Genomic DNA, 24,810 nt, shown 5'->3' on the forward strand with positions numbered 1-24,810 from the left:
TACTAGTTATAATAACTAACTCTTGCATCTCAACACTTTGCAGACTCCGGAGGTTTATCCAGTTTTAAAATAAATATGAGTAAGTAAGAAACCATGTGTATCTCATGTCCCCAGTCTCTACGTGAGGCCCTTACTTTCACTTGCCCTTTCCCTCTCTGCTTTGACTATATTAAGTAGCTAGGGCTACAGGTATCTCCTTCTTCCGACCTTTGGTACTCATTGAATTACTCACCTCTTCTGTCCCAAATTGACAGCCTCATCTACTTCTGGCAAATTTCATACATCTTGTAGATGGGCAGGACACATTTACTTAAAATGATCATTCTCCCTAAAATTCTATATATCTGCTTCAATGCCTCCCAATCGCGCACTCCCCCAAATCTTTTTTTTCACCCCTGAGACGGATGTTCACTAAATATGTCTGGAATTGCTCTAGGCCAAGGATAACTTTTAGCACATTAATACTTCCCATGGGAGTCGGGGGAATGGGACTCCCAAATAAACATTCCTACTATCAGTCCGTACCATTGTCTCGTCTCTTGGACTGGATCGACACTTCATCTCCTAAGCTCTATTTGCCTTTGGAGTAGGTGGCGATGGACCTTCTACTGTCCTTTCTGCTGTGACTGGAATTTAGACGTTCCAAACCGCTCCTTCAGAATAATTTACTCATCTGTATCTCCACCGTGTATCCACCTGGTATCGAATACGTGCCAGACTGCATATCCCACTTTCTATTTCCACCATCATGTCTGTTTATGCCTTGTAGTATTCTACTTCAAACAGCTATCATCTCTACCACCATTTCCCACAGCACACAAAAAACTCCCTCTTGAGACCATTCCGCTCTCCGTGTTATACGCTAAATTGATTGGTTTGCCTGACCACACTTCCTTACTCTACAGTATATCAAAGCCTGGGAACGAATTGGATATTTCTGTTTCTAGCGATGATCTGAGGAGAATATATACAGTAGGTACTCTGTGGGAATCTCTGGCAGCCATGGTTTGACTTCTGTAGAGATGAATCCTAAAAACATCTTTTGGCCGACTTTCCTCCTGCTTAGGCAGGGTTCACACCGAGTTTTTTGACGCGGAAACTACGCCGCAAAACTCGTCAAAAACGGCCCAAAATTACCTCCCATTGATCTCAATGGGAGGCAGAGGCGTCTTTTTCCCTCGAGACGGTTTTACCGAGAAAGAAGGGACATGTCCTATCTTCGGGCGTTTACCCTTCTTACCTCCCATTGACATCAATGGGAAGCAGACAAAGCGTATTTCACTGCGTTTTATGCTCACGGCGCTCAATGGCCGCGGACGAAAAACGCCACGAAAATTGGCGTGCAGGGAGAGGAAAATCTGCCTCAAACTTCCAAACGGAATTTTGAGCCAGAATTTCCGCCTGCAAAAAACTCTGTGTGAACCCAGCCTAAGAGTCTCCTTGTACCCTCCTTGTACCCTCCTCGATCCCTCCCTAGTTTTGAGTTAGTGGCCTGCTCTAGATTATTCCCCCGGCCTGTACCAGTCGGACATTTACAATGTACAGTTTGCCTTGACTACGAAATGTATTGTTGTATTCTCTGATGCAATATTTTATTTGTATCTTTTTACACTCTATCTATATTTTGAGCTTGCTTTTGTGACTTGTGCTGAAGTCGACATTTCAGTTGTGTTTTGTAATTTAGAAAATTTTTATGAAAAGTTGACATTTCTACTGGAGCTTCAGCCCAGAATAGCTCAGTCTGGAGTTTTTATTTGCCCAATGGAGGTGATGTTTCAGTCACTTAGGACCTTTATCATGTCATTGACACAGATTCTAATTTACCAAATCATCCGCTGCACTGGGAAATTATAGACAATTGACTGTGTTAATCTGAACCAGTGCTGCTGATTCTTTAAATTAGGCCACTTAGGCAGTTTCTTATATTTAGTCTATGTTCACACCTGTGCTATGAGATTCCATCGGGTTTCCATCACTACGGATAACAAGAATAGAGCAGCATATAGCATCGATCTTGGCGCCAAATGATGGAAACCTCGACATTACAAATCAATGGGGTCCCTCTTTCACCGTTCAGACCTGTCACAGTGCGGAAACTATGACTCCAGTGGTTTTTTTGTTTTGTTTTTTGTGTCTTTTTATTCTTGTCCTCCACTGTCATGAACTTGGGGGTGGGGAAATACCAACAATTAGGTAAATATATCACTTGTATATTATTTCACTAAAGTAGTCAGCAAAAGGGTTGCCCACTGTTGATCTGGGGTTAGGGTTTTGCAGCATCATGTGACATGAGAAAGAAGTTTTACTCAGTGATTGCAGAACAAGTGACATGATAACCTGATTAGATTATCACAAATCACTTGTAGACACCCTTAAGGCCCTTTTACACCGGCCAATTATCAGGCAACGATTGTTCATCGGCTGATTGCATTGTTTTAAATGCTGAAACTATTATCGTTGTCGGAAGCACATGATAAAAATGTATTCGGCCGAGCGATCAGAGTAATGAGCGCTCGTCCCCATACATAGCTCCTTGTAAAAGAAGCAAACGAGCGCCGATCAACAAGCTGTCTCGTTGATTGGCGCTCATTTACACAGCCCATGTCGGGCCGTGTAATATCAACCCAACATTAAAGAGTAAATATGACAAGCTCATTGGTCACCTTTCCTTAACAAATCTTCCTTAGAAATAAGAATAGTCAGGGGGTGGGAAAACGTGACACATGGCTTTGATTGCTTCCATAAAGCCGTCACATGGTAATGGGCACTACTCTGTGGCCCCTTTGTTTGCACTTTTGAGCATCTATGTAATTCCAGCATTAATGGAACATATTGGCTCTAATCTATGATGGCCTGTTTTGGTGTCACGTTCCTATTCCATTATCGCTACTATGTTGAAAATGTATCCTTGCAACATGTAGTAAAGTAAACAGCAACAAAAAAGAACAAAAAAAAATAATGTCCAAAAGTAAACCTGTAATATCTGTCAATATGTTTCAAGTAATATAGTATAGCAGTATATGTGTTAATTAATATGATTGGGGCAAAAACTTTTTTTTTCTAGAAATTTCGATGATGGGAAATCACTGTTGTTAAAATCGCCCTATAAAGAAAAGTAAACATAGACTAAAAAAAAACAAAACATTGTATAGATTCGCATAAAAAAAGTAATTGATCAACCCTGCACATAAATATGGTTTAAATGTCACCACAACTCAGGTAATTGTAACCTAGATCCTTGAATAACAATTGAGGTTTAACTTTGTCTTGGAAGAATGTTTTTTTTTTCTTTTTGATTTCCCTTCTGAAAGAAAACCCCACAACTTGCAGAGCAAATTCTGTGAGTCTTTCTTGTAGTACTGCAAGCTTTTTAAACAAAGAGGGAATAGTTCTTTTCAAAGAGGAGGGTCGTCCGCTACAATTCTCAAGCTCTTTAAGAAAATCGGCCTTTGAGAGCAAACAATAGTGAGTAAAGCTAGGAAAGCTCGGAGTGAACAATTTGTCATGATAGCCGAACAAAAATGAATGTTCATGTCATCAACTACTATGTACAAAAAAAGGAAGAAAAAAAAGAGACAGAGCAAACCGGTATAAAACTACATATAAAAAAATAAGGTAGATTGCCACGAAGGTTATGGCGTGATCCGATAAAAGGAACCAAAAACCCTTAAAAACAAAAAGTCTGTGAAATTACTGCAACGTCTTCTTAAAACAAGAGATGTTTATTTCTTTCTGCATTGCGATTCTTAAAAACATAGGTATATTCCTCATTTTAGCATAGGGGTGGTGCCAGGCAAATTCTTCTTTTTTTTTTTTTACCTGTGGCCAACTATGTGCTGGATAACGTTGTGTAGGACAACAAAAAATGAGGCACAATCTTTTTGAGACAGACAAAAATAACATTAGGTGCACTAGCAAGACATGGAAGTGCATGAAAACTTCTACATCTCTCATCAGATGGTAAAAATCTAGGCGAATATGAACCCGTAGGCGCCACTGGAACATTGTGGCTGTCTAAATTAGGAGACCTACTTTTAGTAGGCTTTTATAGGGGTTTTTCAAACAGACCATGTACATGAGGCAAGTTAAAAAACCAGCCACCTATAGATAGCTACCCTATAAGTTAATGTCCGACTCCTTATAGAGCCTTGAAACACGACTCTGTTTACCAGCCAAACCAGAGACACCCATCTGTAGACAGCACTGTTTTGGAGTAGTTGATCCTCATCAGTACCATACATATGGTATATATAGTAATTCACACAGCCAACCAGAAACCTACCAGAACCATTTCCCTAAAGACTCCCTATAAGCTGGATCTCCACAAGTAGAGTTAAGCATTCTAAGGGTGTGGTGGGATGAAAGGAACCAAAAACCCTTTAAATCCTTCCCTCCTCATCCATTTTTCGGATTTTACTTTTCACTTTTTCCTCCCCACTTTCCAAAAGCCATAACTTTTTTATTTTTCCATCAACATAGCCATATGAGGGCTTGTTTGTTGCAGGGCGAGTTTTAGTCTTTATGTCATCATTTATTGTCCCACATAATGTACTGGGAAACTGGGAAAAATTTATTTGTGGCGGTTAAAGGTGAAAAAAACAGTTATTCCCCCATTGTTTATTGGGTTTCATTTTACGGCATTCCCCATGAAGCAAAAACTACATGCTAACTTTATTCTGCGGGTCAATACGATTACGGGTATGCCAACTTTATATAGTTTTTTTTTGTGTTTTACTACGTTTACAAGGAAAAAACGAATTGTATAAAATGAGAGCCTTAACTTTTTTGCAACATTAACCTGTTGCAGTATATTGTGATCTTGACAGGCTCCTATTATGAACTTAATAGGAGTACAAAGATGGCAGAACTTGGGTCCTTCATTAGGCCCCCAGGCTGCCATTACAACTATAGGCAACCCGCAATCGTGTTGCGGTGGGGGTTGATGGGACGTCAGAGGGGGCCGCCCCCTGTTTCTAACGGCTTACATTCCGCGATCGCTATTGACTGTGGCATCTAAGGTTTAAACAAGCAGGATCCCGCTCGTTTAACTGAAGTGTTGTCTGTAACATACAGCTGACACGCTCGTCTTAAACTCCCCCCAACCTCGGCCATATATATATGGCAGCGGGAGATGATTTTTCGCCAAACGTTTGTCCGAAAGCTATGGCAAGGCGCCATGCACACATTGATGGTGCACTTATCCTGTGGGTTTGTCATCAATTTGTAATGTGCTCAAAGCCGCACTAACCTGCAGTTAATCTGGATGATGGACCCAAACTGCCTGCAGCGGAACCCATTGTCGAGGTCTCCATCTCTTTGACAGCAAGAATAGTGATGCATGCTGGGCTATTCATGCCTTCAAAAGCAACGGAACCCCCAAACGGAGTCGCCCATCGGCAGTTTGACCCTTATGGAATACCAGAAGAATGGGCTTACAATAAAGGCAAATCATACACGTACAAACACAGTTTAAAGGCTATATACACTTTTTTAATTATTTTTTATTTTTTTGGGATTATTGCAACTTTCCAAATACTTTTTATTAAAAGTTATTTTTACTTTTTGAGATACAGCTGCTTTGTATCCTGTATACAGAGCAGCTGTATATTGCGCTAAGACCTGAATCCATCAGGTCCGCAGGAATGACTGGTTCAGTGTCAGTGGGTCCTCGCTGGATCCACCTGTTATCGATCACATCTAAGTTATCAACTTAGATGTGATCAATAGCAGCTCGATCCTGCTCGACCCACTGACACTGAACCCGTCAGTCCCGCTGACCTTAAGCTAGAAACACATGCTCTGTATACAGCACCGATAGACATTTTTATTAAAAGATTTCAAAGGTGCCATTAAGGACCAGCATAGTAATTCCATAACGTTCATTTTATTTCTTTATTTCCTCTTATAGTACTAGTTTTTTGGTTACTCATTTTCAGTTTGTCCGTGTAAATCGATGCAAAATATGTAGCAAGGAGCTGGGATAAGAAGCATGATGTAGTCACATTACTGTACAAGTAGTTTGCACATACCATGCGTAGGGCAACACACTGGAGAGGAGTCCAGGCCGTCAGTCCATGTCTTGTACATTGTCCATCATGAGATTCTCCCGTGATATCTGGTATTGATCCTCCTCAGTGCAGTCACACAAACAGTAGATAACACTCAGTGATTATCTTCAAGTAATGATGGTTGGATGTGATTGTCACACATGCTACTCGTGGGACAAAAACTCTCAATATTTGTCCTTTCGAAATGATTGATTCCCCTATTTGTCCACCAAGCTTTTTAGGTAGACAGTCAAAGACTTGGAGACAAAGCTTTGCAGACTGTGCAGACCTGAAATATATGACCTTTCCCAGTAATGTCCCTGATAAAGTTGAAAGGATCTCATTTAGGCAGTTTGGAATTTAGAAACACTTTATGAAACTCTAGAAAACCGGAGACATTATTGGGCCTTAAGGAGGACCTGTCACTAGGTCATAGAAAGTGAACCAGCAGTCTCACCTTATTATCGCTGTCTCCTGGACTCCAGCGATCAGCAGTCTCACCTTACTACCGCTGTCTCCTGTGCTCCAGTGGTGCTTTCATTTTATTTCTACAGTCCCCCGTTCCTGAGCTATGGTCCCCGTGTTTATTTGTTGGTACCAAATATAGTAATAAATCGCTTACTAGCCCAGATAGCGTCAACGCCAGCAATTCTCCTTAGGTGGAGCTATCTCACAGCATCTGACGCTGTCCTATCAGCGTGAGGTTGCTTCACACACACTGCTACCTCAGTGTGAGAGATTGAGGCTGGAGGGAAGGGGGATCACTTCAAATATCTCGGGCTGTGGCATATGAAAGATGAGATTCTTATGCCACCAGGATCGCAGTTCTAGCTGCGACACAACCGGAGATATCACCAGTTAAAGGAATGGGAACTGTATATGTATTTAGTGATATCTCCAGTTGTGTCACAGCTAGAACTGCGATCCTGGTGGCATAAGAATCTCATCTTTCATATGCTACAGCCCGAGATATTTGAAGTGATCCCCCTTCCCTCCAGCCTCAATCTCTCACACTGAGGTAGCACTGTGTGTGAAGCAACCTCACGCTGATAGGACACAGTTCTAGGTGGTCCACAGCCCAAGATATGGCTCTTTGAAGTGATCCCCCTTCCCTCCAGCCTCAGTCTCTCACTGTGAGCCCCCCGAGATCATTCTGAGCTAGCACTGTGTGTGAACATATTGATAGGACAGTGTCAAAGGCTGAGGTAGCTCCACCTCAGAAGAATTGCTGGTGTTGACGCCCACTTGGCTAGTAAGTGATTCATTACCATATTTGGCACTAAAAAAATCAGGGGCCATATCTCGGGAATGGGAGGCCGTAGTAATAAAATGAACGCACCAATGGAGTCCGGGAAACAGCGGCAGTAAGGTGAGACTGCTCATTCACTTTCTATGAACTAGTGACAGGTCCTCTTTGAGTGTGCCCCTGGTCTCATAGGGCTACATATTACATTCATCTAGGGTTAGCCAAATGGATAGACATACACGTATAGTGTTCATATGCATGGCCATTTTTTCAGTTTGTGTTCCCTCAATGTATTTTATTCCCGAAAAGTAGGATTTAATCCAAGTTGAGGAATACAATAAAGTGTCTACAAACTACTGCTTTTTGGCCAAAATTTTTTAGATGCCACATTGCTCTCATAATGGAGACAGCCACAATGTTCCAGTGGTGCCTACTAGTACATATTACGCTATACTTTTACCAGCTGATGATTTAGAAAAGGTTTATGCCAACCAATCCTTTGCACACGACATACTGACCATTAATGTTTTTGATTTTTTTCGTACACAGGTACTCTCTCTCCAGCAAGAAGAGTGAGCTTTCCTCCTTCCAGCGCACCTGGCCGAGGTATATTGTGGGAATGGGAGGAACTTCCAGGACAATGGGACCCATTTGAAACCCGATTATCAGTCCTCATCCAGGAAGCTTTTGAGAGACAGCAGTCAGGTGTTCGTCTTGGAGAGCCCTGCAGTGGGTCCCATATATGCTTCCGAACCATGACTCAAGTCGAATTTCCTTCACAAAAGAGGATAAGAGTGCGTGTCCGAACTCAGACTCCCTACCCTACTGCTGGAAACAAACGTCCTTCAGCTAATTTTCAGCCTGTGGTACCCCAACTTCTGTACGGAAATTCTAAATATGGGCCATATTCTACTTACAAAATCCCTGTGAATCCTAGTCAGGAGCTATTAAATTTCAACAAATTACTAGTGAACACCAACCAGGGTCTTGCGAACTATGACAGAGCTATACCTGACTCCAAGAGAGAACTAATGAACATTGACCATGCACTTGTGAATAGGAGCCAGACCTTAGTAAACTCAAATCATTTATTGGTTGACAACAACCAGGTGAATGTGAACTCGCAACAAAGGACAGTTAACTCCGGACATGACCCTGTGAACTGCAATTATGGGATGGTTGATATTGGACACATGTTGAGTAATTCAAATCATGAAATGATGAACTCCAACCAGATATTAATGAACTTCAATTCTGGGGTGGTAAATTTTAGTAATGGACCATTACAATCCAATCATGGACTTGTGAATTCTAATGATCTTTTAATAGACTATAACCAAGATGTAGAAAATGGCAGCAATGAATTAATTAATTTTGAAGCTAGCGTAATAAACCCAAATTATGGGCCCTCTTATTGTAAATCCACTCCACCTAGTTACAGTCCTGGGTTAGAGAATACAAATTCATTGCTGTTTGAGTCTAACACAACTATCCAACCACAATGGACACAAATAAATCCTGTTTGTAGACGTCAGAATTATAGCCCTGCATTAGTAAGTCCTAATTCTAAAAGAACAGTTTCAAAACCTGGACTTGTAGGGTCAGAGTCAAAATACAAGGACTTGAGAACGGATCTAGCAATGTCAGAGTCTGTGCCTTCAAATTATACAGCAGTATTAAATAGGTCTAATTTTAGACCTGAGGAATATAGAACTGAATTGCGCAGATCAATTTCTAGGCCTGAAGAAAGTAGACCTGAATTTCAGCGATCAAATTCTAGACCTCATGATAGACCTGAATTTACTAGGTCTAATTCTCGACCCTCTGACTGTAGACCTGTATTGGTCAGGTCTTACTCTAAACCTGGATATGACAGATCTGACTCAAGACCAGCAGAATTCAGACCTGTGCCAGTTAGATCTGAATCCCGTCATGATGATGCCTATTCTGCGTTAGGGAATTTGGACTGTAGAGTCATGGGCTCAAGACCTGAGTATGTTAGATCTAATTCTAGACCTTCAGATGCAGAACCTGAGTTTGTTAGGTCTCAGTCAAGATCTACTGACTCGAAGACTGATCTAGCAAGCCCCCATCCTGGCTTCAAACACTCAAAACCTGCCTCAGCTGGCAGAAGTCTATCTCGATCAACTTCGCTTAGAAGTAGGAGCCCCCCACCCTGTACATGTCCACAGTGTCTACTGGTACAGAGTGTAAAATCAGCCAGTTGGCCTGGACGTCAGTTGGAGACCAATAAATCATGGCCTGACAGTCATCGAAGTCAAAAGGAAAAGAGCATCACTAGGTAAGGTTGGATCATTGGTTAGATTTTCTTTACTGTATGTCAGTAGCTATGTGTTTGCAAAGTTCAGCATTTATCAAGTAGTCTGACCCAAAAAGATAAAAATATAAATCACCTAATCAGTCCAAATTAATAATAATCAATGAAAAGTAATGTTTGAAATGTATGTAAAGGATTTCGATATGTTTTCCAATTCACAGGGTGCCTCCCCTGCCTCTCTGTAATATTGAAGGTTCAGGAATGATCCCACCAGCTCTGGCAGGTAACAATATGATGGAAAACAAACTGACCTTTTTAAAAAATACAGAAATAATAATACAAATGCAATAAACATAGTTCGCAGTACTCCGGATAACTTTTTATTGCTTTTATACTAGGCATTAGTGGTCTTCTTATGAGTGCGGCAGGACTTCCAGTCTGTCTCTCAGTCCCTGCTTCTCCTATTTTCCGCCCGCCTTCAGTAAAGAAGAAAGATCTTCGTCCAGTTCCTGGAATTCAAGGCACCAGCCGAAAAATCACTAATAAGAAAGGTGGGCCACATTTTACAAAAGTTTTCTTGTAGCAGTACAGGAAGTCTTTTTACCTCAAGATTTTTGTTTATATTCGGGATTGAACAGTGGAAAGGGCCCCACCGCAAATGCAAAATTGTTACACAATAGGACTTTGATTGGAAACATCCCAAAACTTCCCCTATGGGATGATGTGTTATACATAGACTTCAGACAGGGAAACGGATCTAAAACATATGTATAATGAAATCTTGGGCAAGATGCAGTTCCGTACAATTTGAGTGCAAATTCAAAAGCCGTGTTCAGTAGCAATGTCTTCATATCTCTACTAAAAACTTGATTTATTCGGGACAATGTAAGTTTATATGTTAATTCCTCCCCTTAAGGGAATTATATAATCAGAAAACAATATAATGCTTGTTTAATTAAGGAATGTGTCATCAGAAAATGGCAAGTATTATATATATATATATATATATATATATATATATAAAAGCGTAAATATATATGTATATATTATGTTTATTAAACTTCATTTTTAAGCATTTTGGGTGAACCATTTTTTATGTCATTCTTTAATCTAAAAATAATCCTAAAATCTTGCAGTTCCCATACTGGCCACTGAGCCTCAGAATAGACTGATACTTCCTGTTTAGTAGAGATCACTTCTCAGCAGATATTTTAATCACAAACAGGATTACAATAAAAAGGTGATAGCTCTCCTCCTATCCCTTCATACACAATGACCTCTGCACAGGTCACAGAGCATGCCTAGACAACTCTGCCATAGAAGTCAATGGGTCAGCTCCAGACTATTTTTTCCTATGGTCCACATGACTGCTGTAAAGCATATCTCTAAATGCTGTTAACAGCAGCTAAGGCAAGATGGCTGTCCCCATAATCATGTATAGAAAATCGAATAAGAAAATCTACAATCAAAAATGAAAGACAGATTAGAAAAAATATGATTTTAATTAAATATTTTTTATATATATATCTCGATACTACACACCCCCTATTTTTGTGGTATTTTTTTTATTATTATTTGATGCGAATATCCATATGAAATAGTCCAATTTTTTACACTAGCCACTGGAACACACATAAAAGGGTGACATTTCCTGTTTTCTGCAGATCTCTTTCAACTTTGCTGTGTAGACTGGCACACATTCCGCAGAGTCTTCTCATTATCATTAGAAGTTGGGGAATTTATGGAATATTATTTTTTATCTCTTCTCATGGATATTTATTCATTGTTATTTAATAGCAAAAAAGCCGGAAGAGATGATAAAACAATTCTTGCAAAGAGTGAGGAACTTTCCATCAGAGGTATGAATTTTCATTCACTTTTTCCCAAATGATGTACTTCTGTCTGTTCTTGTCAATGGTTGCATATTAAGTGATTGCATCTAGCATTTGGGACTCACGATAGATGTCCTGAATTGTGTGTGGGACACAGGCTCTGCCATTGTCAGTATAACCATTAAGAGCATTATAACATTTCCATTTTGCACTACGGCCAGAGGCTCTTAGGGCTCAATGCAAAATCTGTGTCATGGCCCCCCCAACTATCATGTGACATTTCGAATACTGATGTCTTCTTATGTGGCAGAGGGGTCTTTGGGCCGCCTTAGGCACCAGAGCCTGGATGCAACTGCTACCTCTGCACCCCTTATGCTATGCCCCGGACTATGGCCCATCTGACAACCTTGGTGCAGTATTGGTAAAACTGCAAGACTACCAATCTGTAGAAAGATAGGACATGTCCTATTTTTCCACGGATCGGAGAGGCGGGTCAGTTTTTACGGACCCAATTCACCCACTAAAGTGAATGGGTCCGTGAAGACTATCGGTTGCCACTCAGATGCCGTTCAAAATGGCCCGAGTGGCACATCGGTCGTGTGCAACTGGCATAAGAATGCACGCAGAATTCTGGTTGATACTTCTTGGACGGCAATGATAATACACGTGGGCGCTCCCAACCAACTGAAATGTAAAAATCTGCTGAGGAGAATTTTCTAGGTTTTGTTTGGCTTCCCCTCTTCTCCCACCTCAAAGACTAACAATACATAGTCAAGCAAAGCAAACATACAAGGTTATATAGCCGAACGTGTATGTTATTTAAAAGCAGAATTAATCTCTAATGGAAACAAAATAATTAAATATGAAAAATCTATCAAGTTTTTTTTCTTGATTCCCCCCCATGGTCTACTGACAAAAATCTATTGACTACAGCCATCTAAAGTTCTGTAGTTTGCGTTGGTAAGATCTGACAAGGGCATAGTTAGGGCAAGAAGTTGAGTTTGCAGTAGCATTATGTGCTGATTAATATTTTACTGTATTATATACTTTGATATCAATTTGTACTTGGTTTGTGTAGGATTGTACGCGCTGTAGAAGGACTCTGACAGAAGGAGAAGTTGGCAGATTGTACCGCTGTGCTCATGCCTATCATGTCCGCTGCCTGGCACCTTTGTACAAGGTAATACACAACAACAAAAAAAGTCCCTATGTCAGTACACAAAACCACATTAATGATTAAAAACACCATGTCAGTGCCTCCCGACATGTTTTCCCATAGAAACGGCACCCTCAAAAATGGAAGATTAGTTGCAAATCTCAACTTTACTAGGCCAGTGTTAGCAGCACACCCGGCAACAACGGCAGCAATAGTGGCCTTCCATGGACTAAGCCCCGCCCCCAACATGAGGACACCGTTAACTCACCAAGATAGCATCCAGGCCGTCTCTCTCTCAGCACCCTGCAATTTGGATATTACAGCAAGCCCACCATCTGAGAACAGCAACATGTCAAGTACAACTGATACTTGAGGACCTGTAGAGTGATCACGTGACCACAGGTGCTGCAACATATAACGCAGTACAAAACATCACAACATAAATACACAGGCCGGACCCACTCCAGTGGGTATCCAAGGCTCTTGAGTACTGCTCTCAGGAAGAAATTGATGCCAGACTTCGATTACAGCGTATGATCACATATATTGCTTCAGGACTATTGTGCTTGATTTAATGAACTTATAAAAGTTTCTTCATGTGCATTCATTTAATTGCATGCATTTACATCTATCTTACATATAATTTTTTTACATTTTGTTTTCTACCCCAACAGGATGGTACGTTACGCTGCCCAACTTGTCAAACATTATATGGTGTGAAGATAGGGTCTCAGCCTCCGGGGAAGATGACTTTTCATGTAATTCCTCATTGCTTGCCTGGGTATCCTGACTGCGAGACTATACACATTATTTACCATATTGCTCCTGGAGTGCAGGTACAACGAAGGACATCTATTTATATAGTATATTATATTTTTACATTAGCTTTTTTTCTAGTTTTTGTGATTATTGTAGACTTAGTAAATACTAAAACAGGTAGTCTAGGTAGTTCTGTAGGCTCTAGTGGCCGGCAAGGTAAATCTGGATGAATTTAATGCTTTCTTGTCTAACAGCACTTTGCGGACTTATTCTGGATAAACAGACTTGGTAACATGTTTAAACTACTACTCTTAACCCCTTCCCTCCTCAGTCATTTTTCAGATTTTCATTTTCGTTTTTTCCTCCCCACGTTTTTTATTTTTCTGTCGATATAGTCCTATAGTTGTAGTTTTTAGTAGTGCCATTTATTGTGCCATATAATGTACTAGAAAACAGGAAAAAATTATTTGTGGGGTAGAAAATGAAAAAAAAACAGCGATTCCTCCATTTTTTTTTTTGCACTTAGTTTTTACGGCATTCACTGTGCAATTAAAACAACATGTTAACTTTATTCTAGCGGGTCAATACGATTACGGCGATACCAAATATATATAGTTTTTTCTATATTTTACAACTTTTACAAGTAAAAAACTAATTCCGCCAAATTCCGAGAGCCATAACTTTTTTATTTTTCCGTCGATTAAGTGGTCTGAGGGCTTTTTTTTTGCGGGATAAGCTGTAGATTTTAATGATACCATTTTGGGGTACATGTAACGTTTTGATCACTTTTTATTTCATTTTTTGTGGGAGATGAGGTGACCAAAAAAGAGCGATTCTTCCGTTTGTTTTATTACGGCGTTCACCGTGCGGGTTAAATAATGATATATTGTAATGGTTCAGACTTTTACGGATGCGGCAATACCAATTATGTTTATTTATTTTTTTACTATGCTCTAGGGGGAAAATGGGAAAAGTGTTTTTTTTTTAACTTTTAATATTTAAATAAAAATGTACATTAAAAAACCCTTTAATTTACTAATTTTTACTTTTTTTTTATTAGTCCCCCTAGGGGACTTCAACCAGTGATCGTTAGATCGCTTGCACGATATACTGCAATACTAATGTATTGCAGTATATCGTGATTCTGACAGGACGGAGGCAGCGCTTAATAGGGGCACAAAGATGGTGGATCTGGGGGGCTTTCATTAGGCCCCCATGCAGCTATAGCAACCATCGCCACCCCGCGATTTCATTGCGGGGGGGGGGGGCAATGAGCTGTTAGAGGTGGTCGCCCCGTCATTCGAACGATTTAAACGCAGCGGTCGCAATTGGTCACGGCATTTAACGAATTAAACTAGCGGGATTGCGCTCGAGCGCGATCCTGCTCGTTACTCTGAAGTGTCGGCTGTAACATCGTATGGAGCGGGTTCACTCCGTGAGCCCGTTCCATACTTCCCCTACCCGTCTTTGGCGTATGGATACGTCAAATGTCAGGAAGGGGTTAAAGAAGATGTTCGGGTTAGAAAAAACATTTTCATATACTCTGTTAGGAATATCTGTATTAATAGAATAGTTCAGGATCCTCATCTCTTGGCCAGAGTGTAGATCTGTTACAAAGAGCATCTCTCCCTCTGGAGGACCTGTCCTGTCCTACATTAAAACAACATTAGACAACCAATTAACTTGAATGGGCATTGTGTAATGCTTCATTTCCCCTGTGGTGGCACTGCAGAGAAATTTAACACTTACTAACAGGTCTCTCAATAGGTTACAGCTGATCGTTGGGGGTCCCAGCAGGGGAACACTTTGTGATCTTATTGTCAAGAGACCCTTCTAACAAGTCGGGGTTGTCCAAAGCAGACAACCCCTTAAACCCAATTTACATGAACCAAAAGCTTGCCAAATGGTCCTAGAAATGGGTTGTAATTGGGGTGCACAATACTTTCTGAAGTTACAGTGGAGATTTAATATTACACGTGTAATAAATCACACTATAGCATATCAATGGCACCAATATATTGTGTTAGGATAAAAATACAATCCACTGACCCACAGATGACAGGGCCACTCCGGACCCTGCCATGTTTTGCGAACACTTTTTACCTTGCTCTATATGGCCCTGCACATAACAGCTTCTCATGATATTAAATTGGTACCTTTTTAAAAACCATGTCTTTTGTCACCATAGGGTCCAGGCCAGCCTCACCCGGGAATGAAGTTCACAGCTCCTGACTTCCCGCTACACTGTTACCTCCCCAACACGAAAAGGGGGAGAGAGGTGAGTGTGTCATATTAGGTCCAGTAAATTAACTACTTTCTAAGCATCCATTTAACCCCGGCCCGACATCCGCAGTGTAGACGGCCACATATGGGATATTTCTAAAAACTGCAAAATCAGGGTAATAAAGATAGTGATGAGCATAGGTGAAAAGTATTTGATCGCTGTGAGTCCCACTGCTAGCACCCCTACCGATTAAGGGAAGAGGAGTCCCAATTCCTCTGAATGAATGGAGTGGCGGTCATGCAGGCTCGCTGCCACTCCATTTATTTACTGCCGGATGTAGCCCAGTACAGAATGAATGGAGCGGCAGCACTCATACGTGACCACCGCTCCATTCGCTCTGGGACTCAGGACCCTGTTCTCTCAATCGCTGTTGCCATTTTAGTGTCCATAAGGGTTATAGTGTACCGCTACATCGGCTTTCTGAGAAAAGCCTATCAGAAACCAAGCGTTTCCGCCGCTTCGTTCTAGTGATCGATGGGGGTCTCAGTGTTCGGACCCTCACCGATTAAAACCTCACCAATCAAAATTTCTGACATGTCACTATGACATGTCAGAAGTTTGTTAAAAAGTTTAATTACACTTTAAACTAAGATAACTGACTAAGGCCCCGTGCACACGACCGTCATTTTTATCTGCAATTACGGATCCATAATTGTGGATAAAAATACGGATACATTCATTTCTATGGTCCCATGGGCACCTTCCCGTATATTTCCGTATATTTAGATGTCCTATTTTTATTTGCGGACCGTGCTCCTATACTTTATGATGGGAGCACGGGTGAACGTCCGCTGCCGTCTCTTCCCATAATCACAGAACGTGCACAAGGCTACGGCCGTGGGCAGGGGGCCTTAGGTAGGCCCTGGACTGTTTCATAAATCACTTGCTGTTGTCAAGTTCCCGGGACTTTTAATTTACAACTCCAGGATATCAGAAAGAAATATAAGCAACCTCAAATCCATGGAGTTAAGCAAATGATTAGTAGATATTATTGATAGAATAATTTGAATGGATAAGAGAAGCTGACCTAAAAATAGTAACAGTGCATCTTGGAATACGTTTTTATGGAATGCAGCTGGTAATAGAGCTGGGCCCCATCATCAAAATCACCCACCTCTGCCCTGGTGGAGCTGTTAGCAGAAAAGAGACACCATTTATGGCAATTGCTCTTTGTCGTGGCACAAACCTGTAATGGCCCTCTTACAATGGCCAATTATCGGGCAAACGGGCGTTCACACAACGCTCATTCCCGATAATTGCCCTGTGTAATCAGGGCAATGATCAGCCGATGAACGAGCAAACGCCTGTTCATCGGCTGATTGTATCGTTTTAAATGCCAAAAATATTATCGTTGTCGGCAGCACGTCTCACTGTGTGAACAGGGAGATGTGCTGCCGACATGAAAGAAATGTATGTCGACGAGCGATCATAGTAACGAGCACTCGTCCCCAAACATAGCTGCTTGTGAAAGGCACAAATGAGCGCTGATCAACCAGTTGTCTCATTGATCGGCGCTCGTTTACACGGCCCATGTCGGGCCATGTAAGAGTACCTTAATTCTAGGCACTGTAAGCGGCCAAGGCTGTTGGACCACTTGAGTTCAAGATTTCTGGCCTACCCTGGTGCTGTGTTGATCAGTTGTCTACACTATGGTCGGCACCAATATGGTGACTCTGGAGGAGCTCAGAAGCACCAGGTTGCACACAGGCGGTAGGGACTATGATGCCTCGACACTGCCCTGCTATCAGAATCAGGTCCATTCAGCTGCTCTAAACTGATAACAAAGCAATTCCTTAATATATATTTTTTAAAAAGGTTCCAAGTTTGAGCTTCACTTTATTTACATCATATTGCTATTGAAAGCTCTGCGGAGCGGGTGTTTGACCTCCATGTGCAGTCCTGACTGGTCTTTATTTTCTTGTAGGTGCTTCTTCTCTTGATAAAAGCTTGGGAAAGTCGCCTCCTCTTTCCTGTCATTCCCTCACGTGTCCCTGGTGTTCTAGACTCTGTGTCCATTTCCAGATTCCCACTCAAGACAGAGTTTGGATCTAATGTTACTGGAAAAGGATTTCCAGACACCCGTTATCTGGACAGCATCTTGCGTCAGCTTCAGGACTGGGGTGTGTCAGCAGACTGACTTTGTGCGTGTCAGCAGACTGATCTTGTGCGTGTCAGCAGACTGACCTTGTGTGTGTCAGCAGACTGACCTTGTGCTTGTCAGCAGACTGACCTTGTGCGTGTCAACAGACTGACCTTGTGCGTGTCAGCAGACTGACCTTGTGCGTGTCAGCAGACTGACATGGGGCATCAAATGCTAGTGACATACCAGCAGAGTTTGCTAAAAGTCATTGCCATGGTTACATTAACCAGTCATTCCTCAAGTATACCGTTATCTGCTTTTAGTGCAGAACAGTGTCTTGTATATATATTTCAATGTTTTGTATTTTTCTTCCTCCCAGAGTGTGGATTCTTTGCAGGTTCTTCTAATCATTGCCTTTATAGTCTCAATTTTTTGAGTCCATATAAAATGATGACTCTTATTATAAAGCTCAGGTTTATTACTAGCGCTTTATTTGCTGTAAGTGCTGTATGGCACAAAAATTATTAAAATATCCACCCTAACAACAAATTTTTTTTATTATTATTTCAATACACAAAAAAATGAAGCAACAGTTTGTTTGTAGTCTGTTACGATGGAAACACATCTGTCTGCATAGGAGATGTAGACACAGAACGGTAGGGCATTTTTTTCATTTTAGAGACATGGGTACAACAAGTAAAAACTGTTGCAAAGGTGGATCTTCCCTTTAAAGAGGTATTACACCTATATTTTTATTTTAAATAAGCTGGCTAATACTACAGATTTTAAATAATTTGCGAAAGGTTAAATTTCTTAACTGTTAGGGCTCATTCACACGAACTTGTGTCAAATCGGATGTGAAAAACCAATGTTTTTCATGGCCGATTTGCATCGGTGCGGGACCCGATTTCACGGATCTCTCATAGACTTGAGTGATTTGTGAAAACAGGCAAAAAAAGGACATGTCTTATTTTTCTCGGGCCGTTCACACAATGGCTGTCTAAATAGCCCCGTGGAAGTACATTGATTTGAATGCACCCGTGTGATGACCGTTAACAAATTGTTATAAATTGTTCTTCTTTAAATAACATTGATATTCAGTGATCCCACTAGCAAGAAAGAACTATAAAATCAATCAAAGCCGGTCGAGTTTGATATCATAGGTATGACAATCGCTTATGAGTTAGTTATAAACTAGCGGCACTAGAGTCAAGGTAGTCATATTCATTTTGCCACACTAGTATTATGTGATATAAGTAAGAAAACAAAAATTTCCTCTATGTCAGGGACTGGTAAATGTTGTGTAAAGTGCTAAAAATAAAAAAAAATACTAATAATGTGAAACATACTACAAATTGTCATTACTTTTCATTTAGAAAAGCGAGAAGCTGCAAAGGATTGATGCCTGTCTGTCATCTGCTAGTTCTCTTTCCATCTCTAGGAGATGCATCTTATTGTACTTCAATTGGTTTGTTTGCTTAGAACCAAAAAAAATAAAAAAACATTATAAAATTCTAGAACCTGTTTTAACATGTGGCTAGTTTAACTTAAAAGAGTAGATTATAATTTTTGATAAAAGCCTATCCCGATATAACGAAGGGAACAGTGTGTATGCAATTATAACGAAATCTCAGGTGTTTCGTGTTCATTTCTATACAAACTTTGCTTTCCTATTTTTGGATTATTTCATGTTTTTTCAATTTTTAGACGTAACTGCTTTCAAATGTCTGCTGGCTGGAAATAAACAGTAGTTTATTTCCACCCTGCTGTAGAAATCAAAGTTACGCTTTCGAAAAATGAACGGAGAAGAACACATAGATCTCCAAATCAGACGATCGCTCGTCCCCAGACATAGCTCCTTGTGAAAGGAACAAAAGATCACCGATCAACGAGCTGTCTCGTTGATCGGGGCTCGTTTACATGGGCCGTGTAAGAGTACCCTTAGTTTTGTCTAAAAAAAAATGCAAATGTACTGTGTAAACAATGCCTTAAAGGGGTATTCTCATCTGTTATTTCCATAACATTATGATAAGTGGGGGTCCGCTGATTCCCAAAACAATTTTGGCATTTCTTCTGCACAGCAGCCATCCATTGTGCAAGTAACACGGCTGCGTTCAAGTACATTGGTCTACCTTGTAATTCCCTGAGCAGTGGCTGGCTAGGAGTGTCAATCTTTAGAGAAAATCCGTGAAAGACCTGCTGCACTTGACTACTTCTACAACCCATTCTGAGGAATGGTGGGGGTACCGTCAGTCGGATCCCTACCGGTCAACAAGTGATGGCATACCCTAGCGACATGCCATCACTTTTTATGGTGGGTAAACCCCTTTTAGCATAGTCTTATACTGCTTATAGTATTTTTTCCAAACTATTAGAACTTACGCTTCTAGTTTTTATCCAAGACCTCGAGTATGTTTTAGATGGATTTCGCAGATGGTGACACCACTTTAATATTACACTGTTTCCAAGTATTTTTATACCTGACATATATAGAAGGTACAAATTGTATGTATGGGTTTACCTTCATTCTTGACTTGTTGCCACTTTGGTAATTCGTGTACATTCTCTTCAAATGCTGAGGATATAATTTTCCTGTAAATCCTTTGGGTTCCAAGGCTGTCTCAAAAAAATGTTTTTGGATAAATTGAAGAGGTTACCAGCAATGTATTCTTTTCCATTTGAATTTTTATTATTGCTATGTAAAATTTCATAAAAATGTTTTGTGCATGTCACTAAAAATATTGTTTACTTTCTTTTTATTCTTTTTAAAGTTGTCTTGAAATCTGAAAATAAGCTTTACATTGTCTGCAAAATATCGAAATATTGTTTAGTTTTACTGACCAATAAGCAGAATGTAGAAAAATATTTCCTGATTATCTGAGGAATTGATCATCTTATGTAGCACTGGGTGCAGAAGTATTCAGGAAGTATTACCCCCTGCCTTTAGAGAGGTAAATATATCTATAATTAAAAAGAATTAAAAAAATAAATGTGTGATTTCATTATTTATCGCAAAAAGGATAAAAATTGAGAATCTTCAGTCATTGATACCTTGATCACGATAATATAAAAATTTACTTACCTGAAATTTTTGTATCCCGGATTCCGAAGGCAGCACAGCAATGGGTTAAGTTTACTTCAGCCCTAACTGGACTATTACGATAATTAAATTAGCAATAATTTTCAAACCATTAATAACTTAGTGATCCCTACAAAACTTGATCACACAAAAAACAAATTTGAAGTATGCGGCAGAAAATATATCATGGGGCCTTGTGCTGCCTACAGACTCCAGGAATCAAAATGTTAAAAAATTATTAAATTCAAAAAAGTAAATTTTCATATTCCTGTTTGTTCTATGCCAGCACAGATATGGGACATAAGAAGCAATACAAGGGAGGGAAATTAAACAGCAGCATTCTCCAACCACCTTATGCCAAGGGCTGCCTTCTCGAGGCAAAAAAAAACCAGTTAAAGGACTCCCAATACATTGGAGAGCTAAGGGTAAGTCCAAACCGAGCTGCTCTGACCCGGCTGCGATGCGGCCAACTACTGCGCCGGCACCATGTTCGGTGTGGCTGTCAATGGCCCAGAATTATTGAGGGTAAAATGGCCCTTTACTAACTAATTAATAACCGCTCAGTTTTGCAGGTAAAGGCCCGTTTTACCCACAATAGCGCACAGCTATTTGATAGCTGCGTTGAACATGGCGCCGATACGGTTGTTGGCCGCATCGCAGCCAGGTCAGGGCCATTCCATTTAGACTTACCCTAAGGCATCCAACTTATCTCATAAAAGAACCGCCCAATTCAACTCTGAGCCAAATCTGGTATTTAAGTAGGAGGATGAGACTGAAAGCAGAGACCACTCGCTGCTTCTATAATGCCAAAACAACTGAATATCACTCCCTCAATGGAGCTACCTCTACTAGGGAGGAAAGGAATTCAACCCAACTGTCCAACAGACTGAAGAAAATAACATGTTTGGTTTATTGTGTGATCAGGTTTTGTAGGGAGCACTCAATTGTTATTGATTTTTTAATGTTAACCCATTGCTGTGCTGCTGTAGGTAAAATGGATTTTGAATAAGGAAGGCTATCACTCCATTTTGCAACGCCATGCCATACCCTGCGGACAGCGCTTGATTGGAGCCAATTTCATCCTACAACAGGACAATGATCCAAAGCACACCTCCAAATTATGCAAGAACTATTTAGGGAAGAAGCAGGCAGCTGGTATTCTATCTGTAATGGAGTGGCCAGCGCAGTCACCAGATCTCAACCCCATAGAGCTGTTGTGGGAGCAGCTTGACCGTATGGTACGCAAGAACTGCCCATCAAGCCAATCCAACTTGTGGGAGGGGCTTCTGGAAGCATGGGGTGAAATTTCTCCCGATTACCTCAGCAAATTAACAGCTAGAATGCCAAAGGTCTGCAATGCTTTAATTGCTGCAAATGGAGCATTCCAAGACCAAAGCAAAGTCTGAAGGAGAAAATTATTATTTCAAATAAAAATCATTATTTCCAACCTTGTCAATGTCTTGACTATATTTTCTAGTCATTTTGCAACTCATTTGATAAATATAAGTGTGAGTTTTCATGGAAAACACAAAATTGTCTGGGTGACCCCAAACTTTTGAACGGTAGTGTATATACATATATATATATATATATATATATATATATATATATATATATATGTACATATATATATATATATATATATATATATATATATATGTGTGTGCCCTAAAACCGGCTTGTCAATGGAAACAAAAAGTTATGGTTGTTGAAATGCGACAATGAGAAAACAAAAAATTCTCAGAATCGACAATTATCATATAGACACAAAATAGGTGATAATTGTTTGATCGCTGGGGCCCCACCGCAGTGAGAAGGACATTAAAAGGCGTTATGGTCGAGCATAGGTGCTGATGCTCCATTCAAAATGTATGGGAATAACGGAAACAGCCGAGTACAGCAATCGGCTGTTTCCGTCAGTCCCATAGACATCAAATGGAGTAGCATGCTCAACCGTTGCTCCATTCAAGCTTCTTTCATCTCTGCGGGGGGTGCAGTGAGTAAGATCTGGGGGTCGCAATCTGTGGGTGTCCAAGCAGTGAGGCCTGCAGCGATCAGACAATTATTATAATTGTCGATTCTGGTTCAACCCCTTGCAGGGTTTAAATAGGTTGTCCTGAAGGGGTAATTAAGAAAGAACAACTAAGACTATGTAATATTCAAAGAAGGATGTGCGCTTAATACTTAAAGGCAGGGCCGGTTTTAGACAAAGTGTGGCGCTAGGCAAAGTTAAAAGTGGGGCCCAAAATGCTGAATTATTGTATCAATAATGCAGTCAAATCATAAGTGCAGAGGACTGCATCGCTGATTTCTAGCGCCTCCAGGAGTGTTGCAATCCCCCAAAGCATATGTCCCCCCTCACATACAAAAAAAATTATCTATATACAATTATTAAATCATACCACTATACCAGATTAACTATTACTGGCATACTGTTACTGAACACAGCTCACTCTTATAAGACCAATATTACCAATAATACAATACCAAGTCCAAATAATACCGCCACACCATAACCACAATGTGACCGAATAACACCCCATACTGTTACTGAATAATATCACCACACCATAACCACATAGTGACTGAATAATACCCCCATACTGATACTGAATAATACCACCACACCATAACCACATAGTGACTGAATAATACCACCATACTGTTACAGAATAATACCTCCAACACCATAACCACATAGTGACTGAATAATACCCCCATACTGTTACTGAATAATACCTCCACACCATAACCACATAGTGACCGAATAATACCCCCATAATGTTACTGAATAATACCACCACACCATAACCACATAGTGACTGAATAATACCACCATACAGTTACTGAATAATACCGACACACCATAACCACATAGTGACTTAATAATACCCCCATACTGTTACTGAATAACACCACCACACCATAACTACATAGTGACTGAATAATACCCCCATACAGTTACTGAATAATACTGCCACACCATAACCACATAGTGACTGAATAATACCCCCATACTGTTACTGAATAATACCGCCACACCGTAACCTTCATAGTGACTGAATAATACCCCATACTGATACTGAATAATACCACCACACCATAACCACATAGTGACTGAATAATACCCCATACTGATACTGAATAATACCACCACACCATAACCACATAGTGACTGAATAATACCCCCATACTGATACTGAATAATACCGCCACACCATAACCACATATTGACTGAATAATACCCCATACTGATACTGAATAATACCGCCACACCATAACCACATAGTGACTAAATAATACCACCATGTTGTTACTGAATAATACTACCACACCATAACCACATAGTGACTGAATAATTCCCCCATAATGTTACTGAATAACACCGCTACACCATAACCACATAGTGACTGAATAATACCCCCATACTGTTACTGAATAATACCACCACACCATAACCACTTAGTGACTAAATAAAAAACACTATTCAAAGGCAAATATTATCAACATATAGTGGTAGATGCTAGTTATACACAGGAGTTCTGCAGACGATATAGGTGATTAGAGCACATTTATATCCAGTGACTCACTGGTGATGTTTTCTCTGATTAGAGTCGTTCACTTTCCCTTTTTTCTCCATCCGGCCCAGACCACTGTGACAACTTATTCCAGTCACGACTCATTTCTGCAAAATTTGATACAGACATGTTGTTTTCTCGCGTTTTCCAGCACCCTCCGCATCTATACCTCTGCCTCTAAACAAACTCGTAATCCATAGCGCCTCAGATAGTAGTAATGGTCCCTCAGCGCACGACACAATAAGTGCCCCATCAGTAACCGTGCCCCATTTGTGCCCCCAGACAGTAATAATTCCCCCTTTGTGCCCCCTGCAGATACCACCACAGCATCCCGTATAGATAGTGCCACACACAGCCCCCTGTAGATTGCGCCACACACAACCGCTCTTCTAGAACAGTGCCACACAGCCCCCCTTGTAGATAGTGCCACACAGCCCCCCTCTTGTAGATGCTGCCAAACAGCCCTACAAA

The 24,810-nt window shown here is 40.6% G+C and overlaps 1 protein-coding gene across 1 annotated transcript in view; it reads left to right on the forward strand.

Moving 5' to 3' along the window:
- Positions 1-20,634, forward strand: part of LOC142663304 (E3 ubiquitin-protein ligase DTX4-like) — a 35,465-nt gene extending 14,831 nt beyond the window's left edge. Inside the window, exons 2-9 of the mRNA XM_075841884.1 lie at positions 7,843-9,595; positions 9,793-9,854; positions 9,970-10,122; positions 11,369-11,430; positions 12,482-12,583; positions 13,234-13,395; positions 15,507-15,596; positions 17,527-20,634. Of these exons, the coding sequence (XP_075697999.1) occupies positions 7,843-9,595; positions 9,793-9,854; positions 9,970-10,122; positions 11,369-11,430; positions 12,482-12,583; positions 13,234-13,395; positions 15,507-15,596; positions 17,527-17,739 (2,597 nt within the window). The 3' untranslated portion in view covers positions 17,740-20,634. The remainder of the gene's footprint in view (positions 1-7,842; positions 9,596-9,792; positions 9,855-9,969; positions 10,123-11,368; positions 11,431-12,481; positions 12,584-13,233; positions 13,396-15,506; positions 15,597-17,526) is intronic.
- The last annotated feature ends 4,176 nt before the right edge of the window (positions 20,635-24,810 follow it).

The sequence above is a fragment of the Rhinoderma darwinii genome, chromosome 11 (assembly GCF_050947455.1).
Source record: "Rhinoderma darwinii isolate aRhiDar2 chromosome 11, aRhiDar2.hap1, whole genome shotgun sequence".
Classification (NCBI taxonomy): domain Eukaryota; kingdom Metazoa; phylum Chordata; class Amphibia; order Anura; family Rhinodermatidae; genus Rhinoderma; species Rhinoderma darwinii.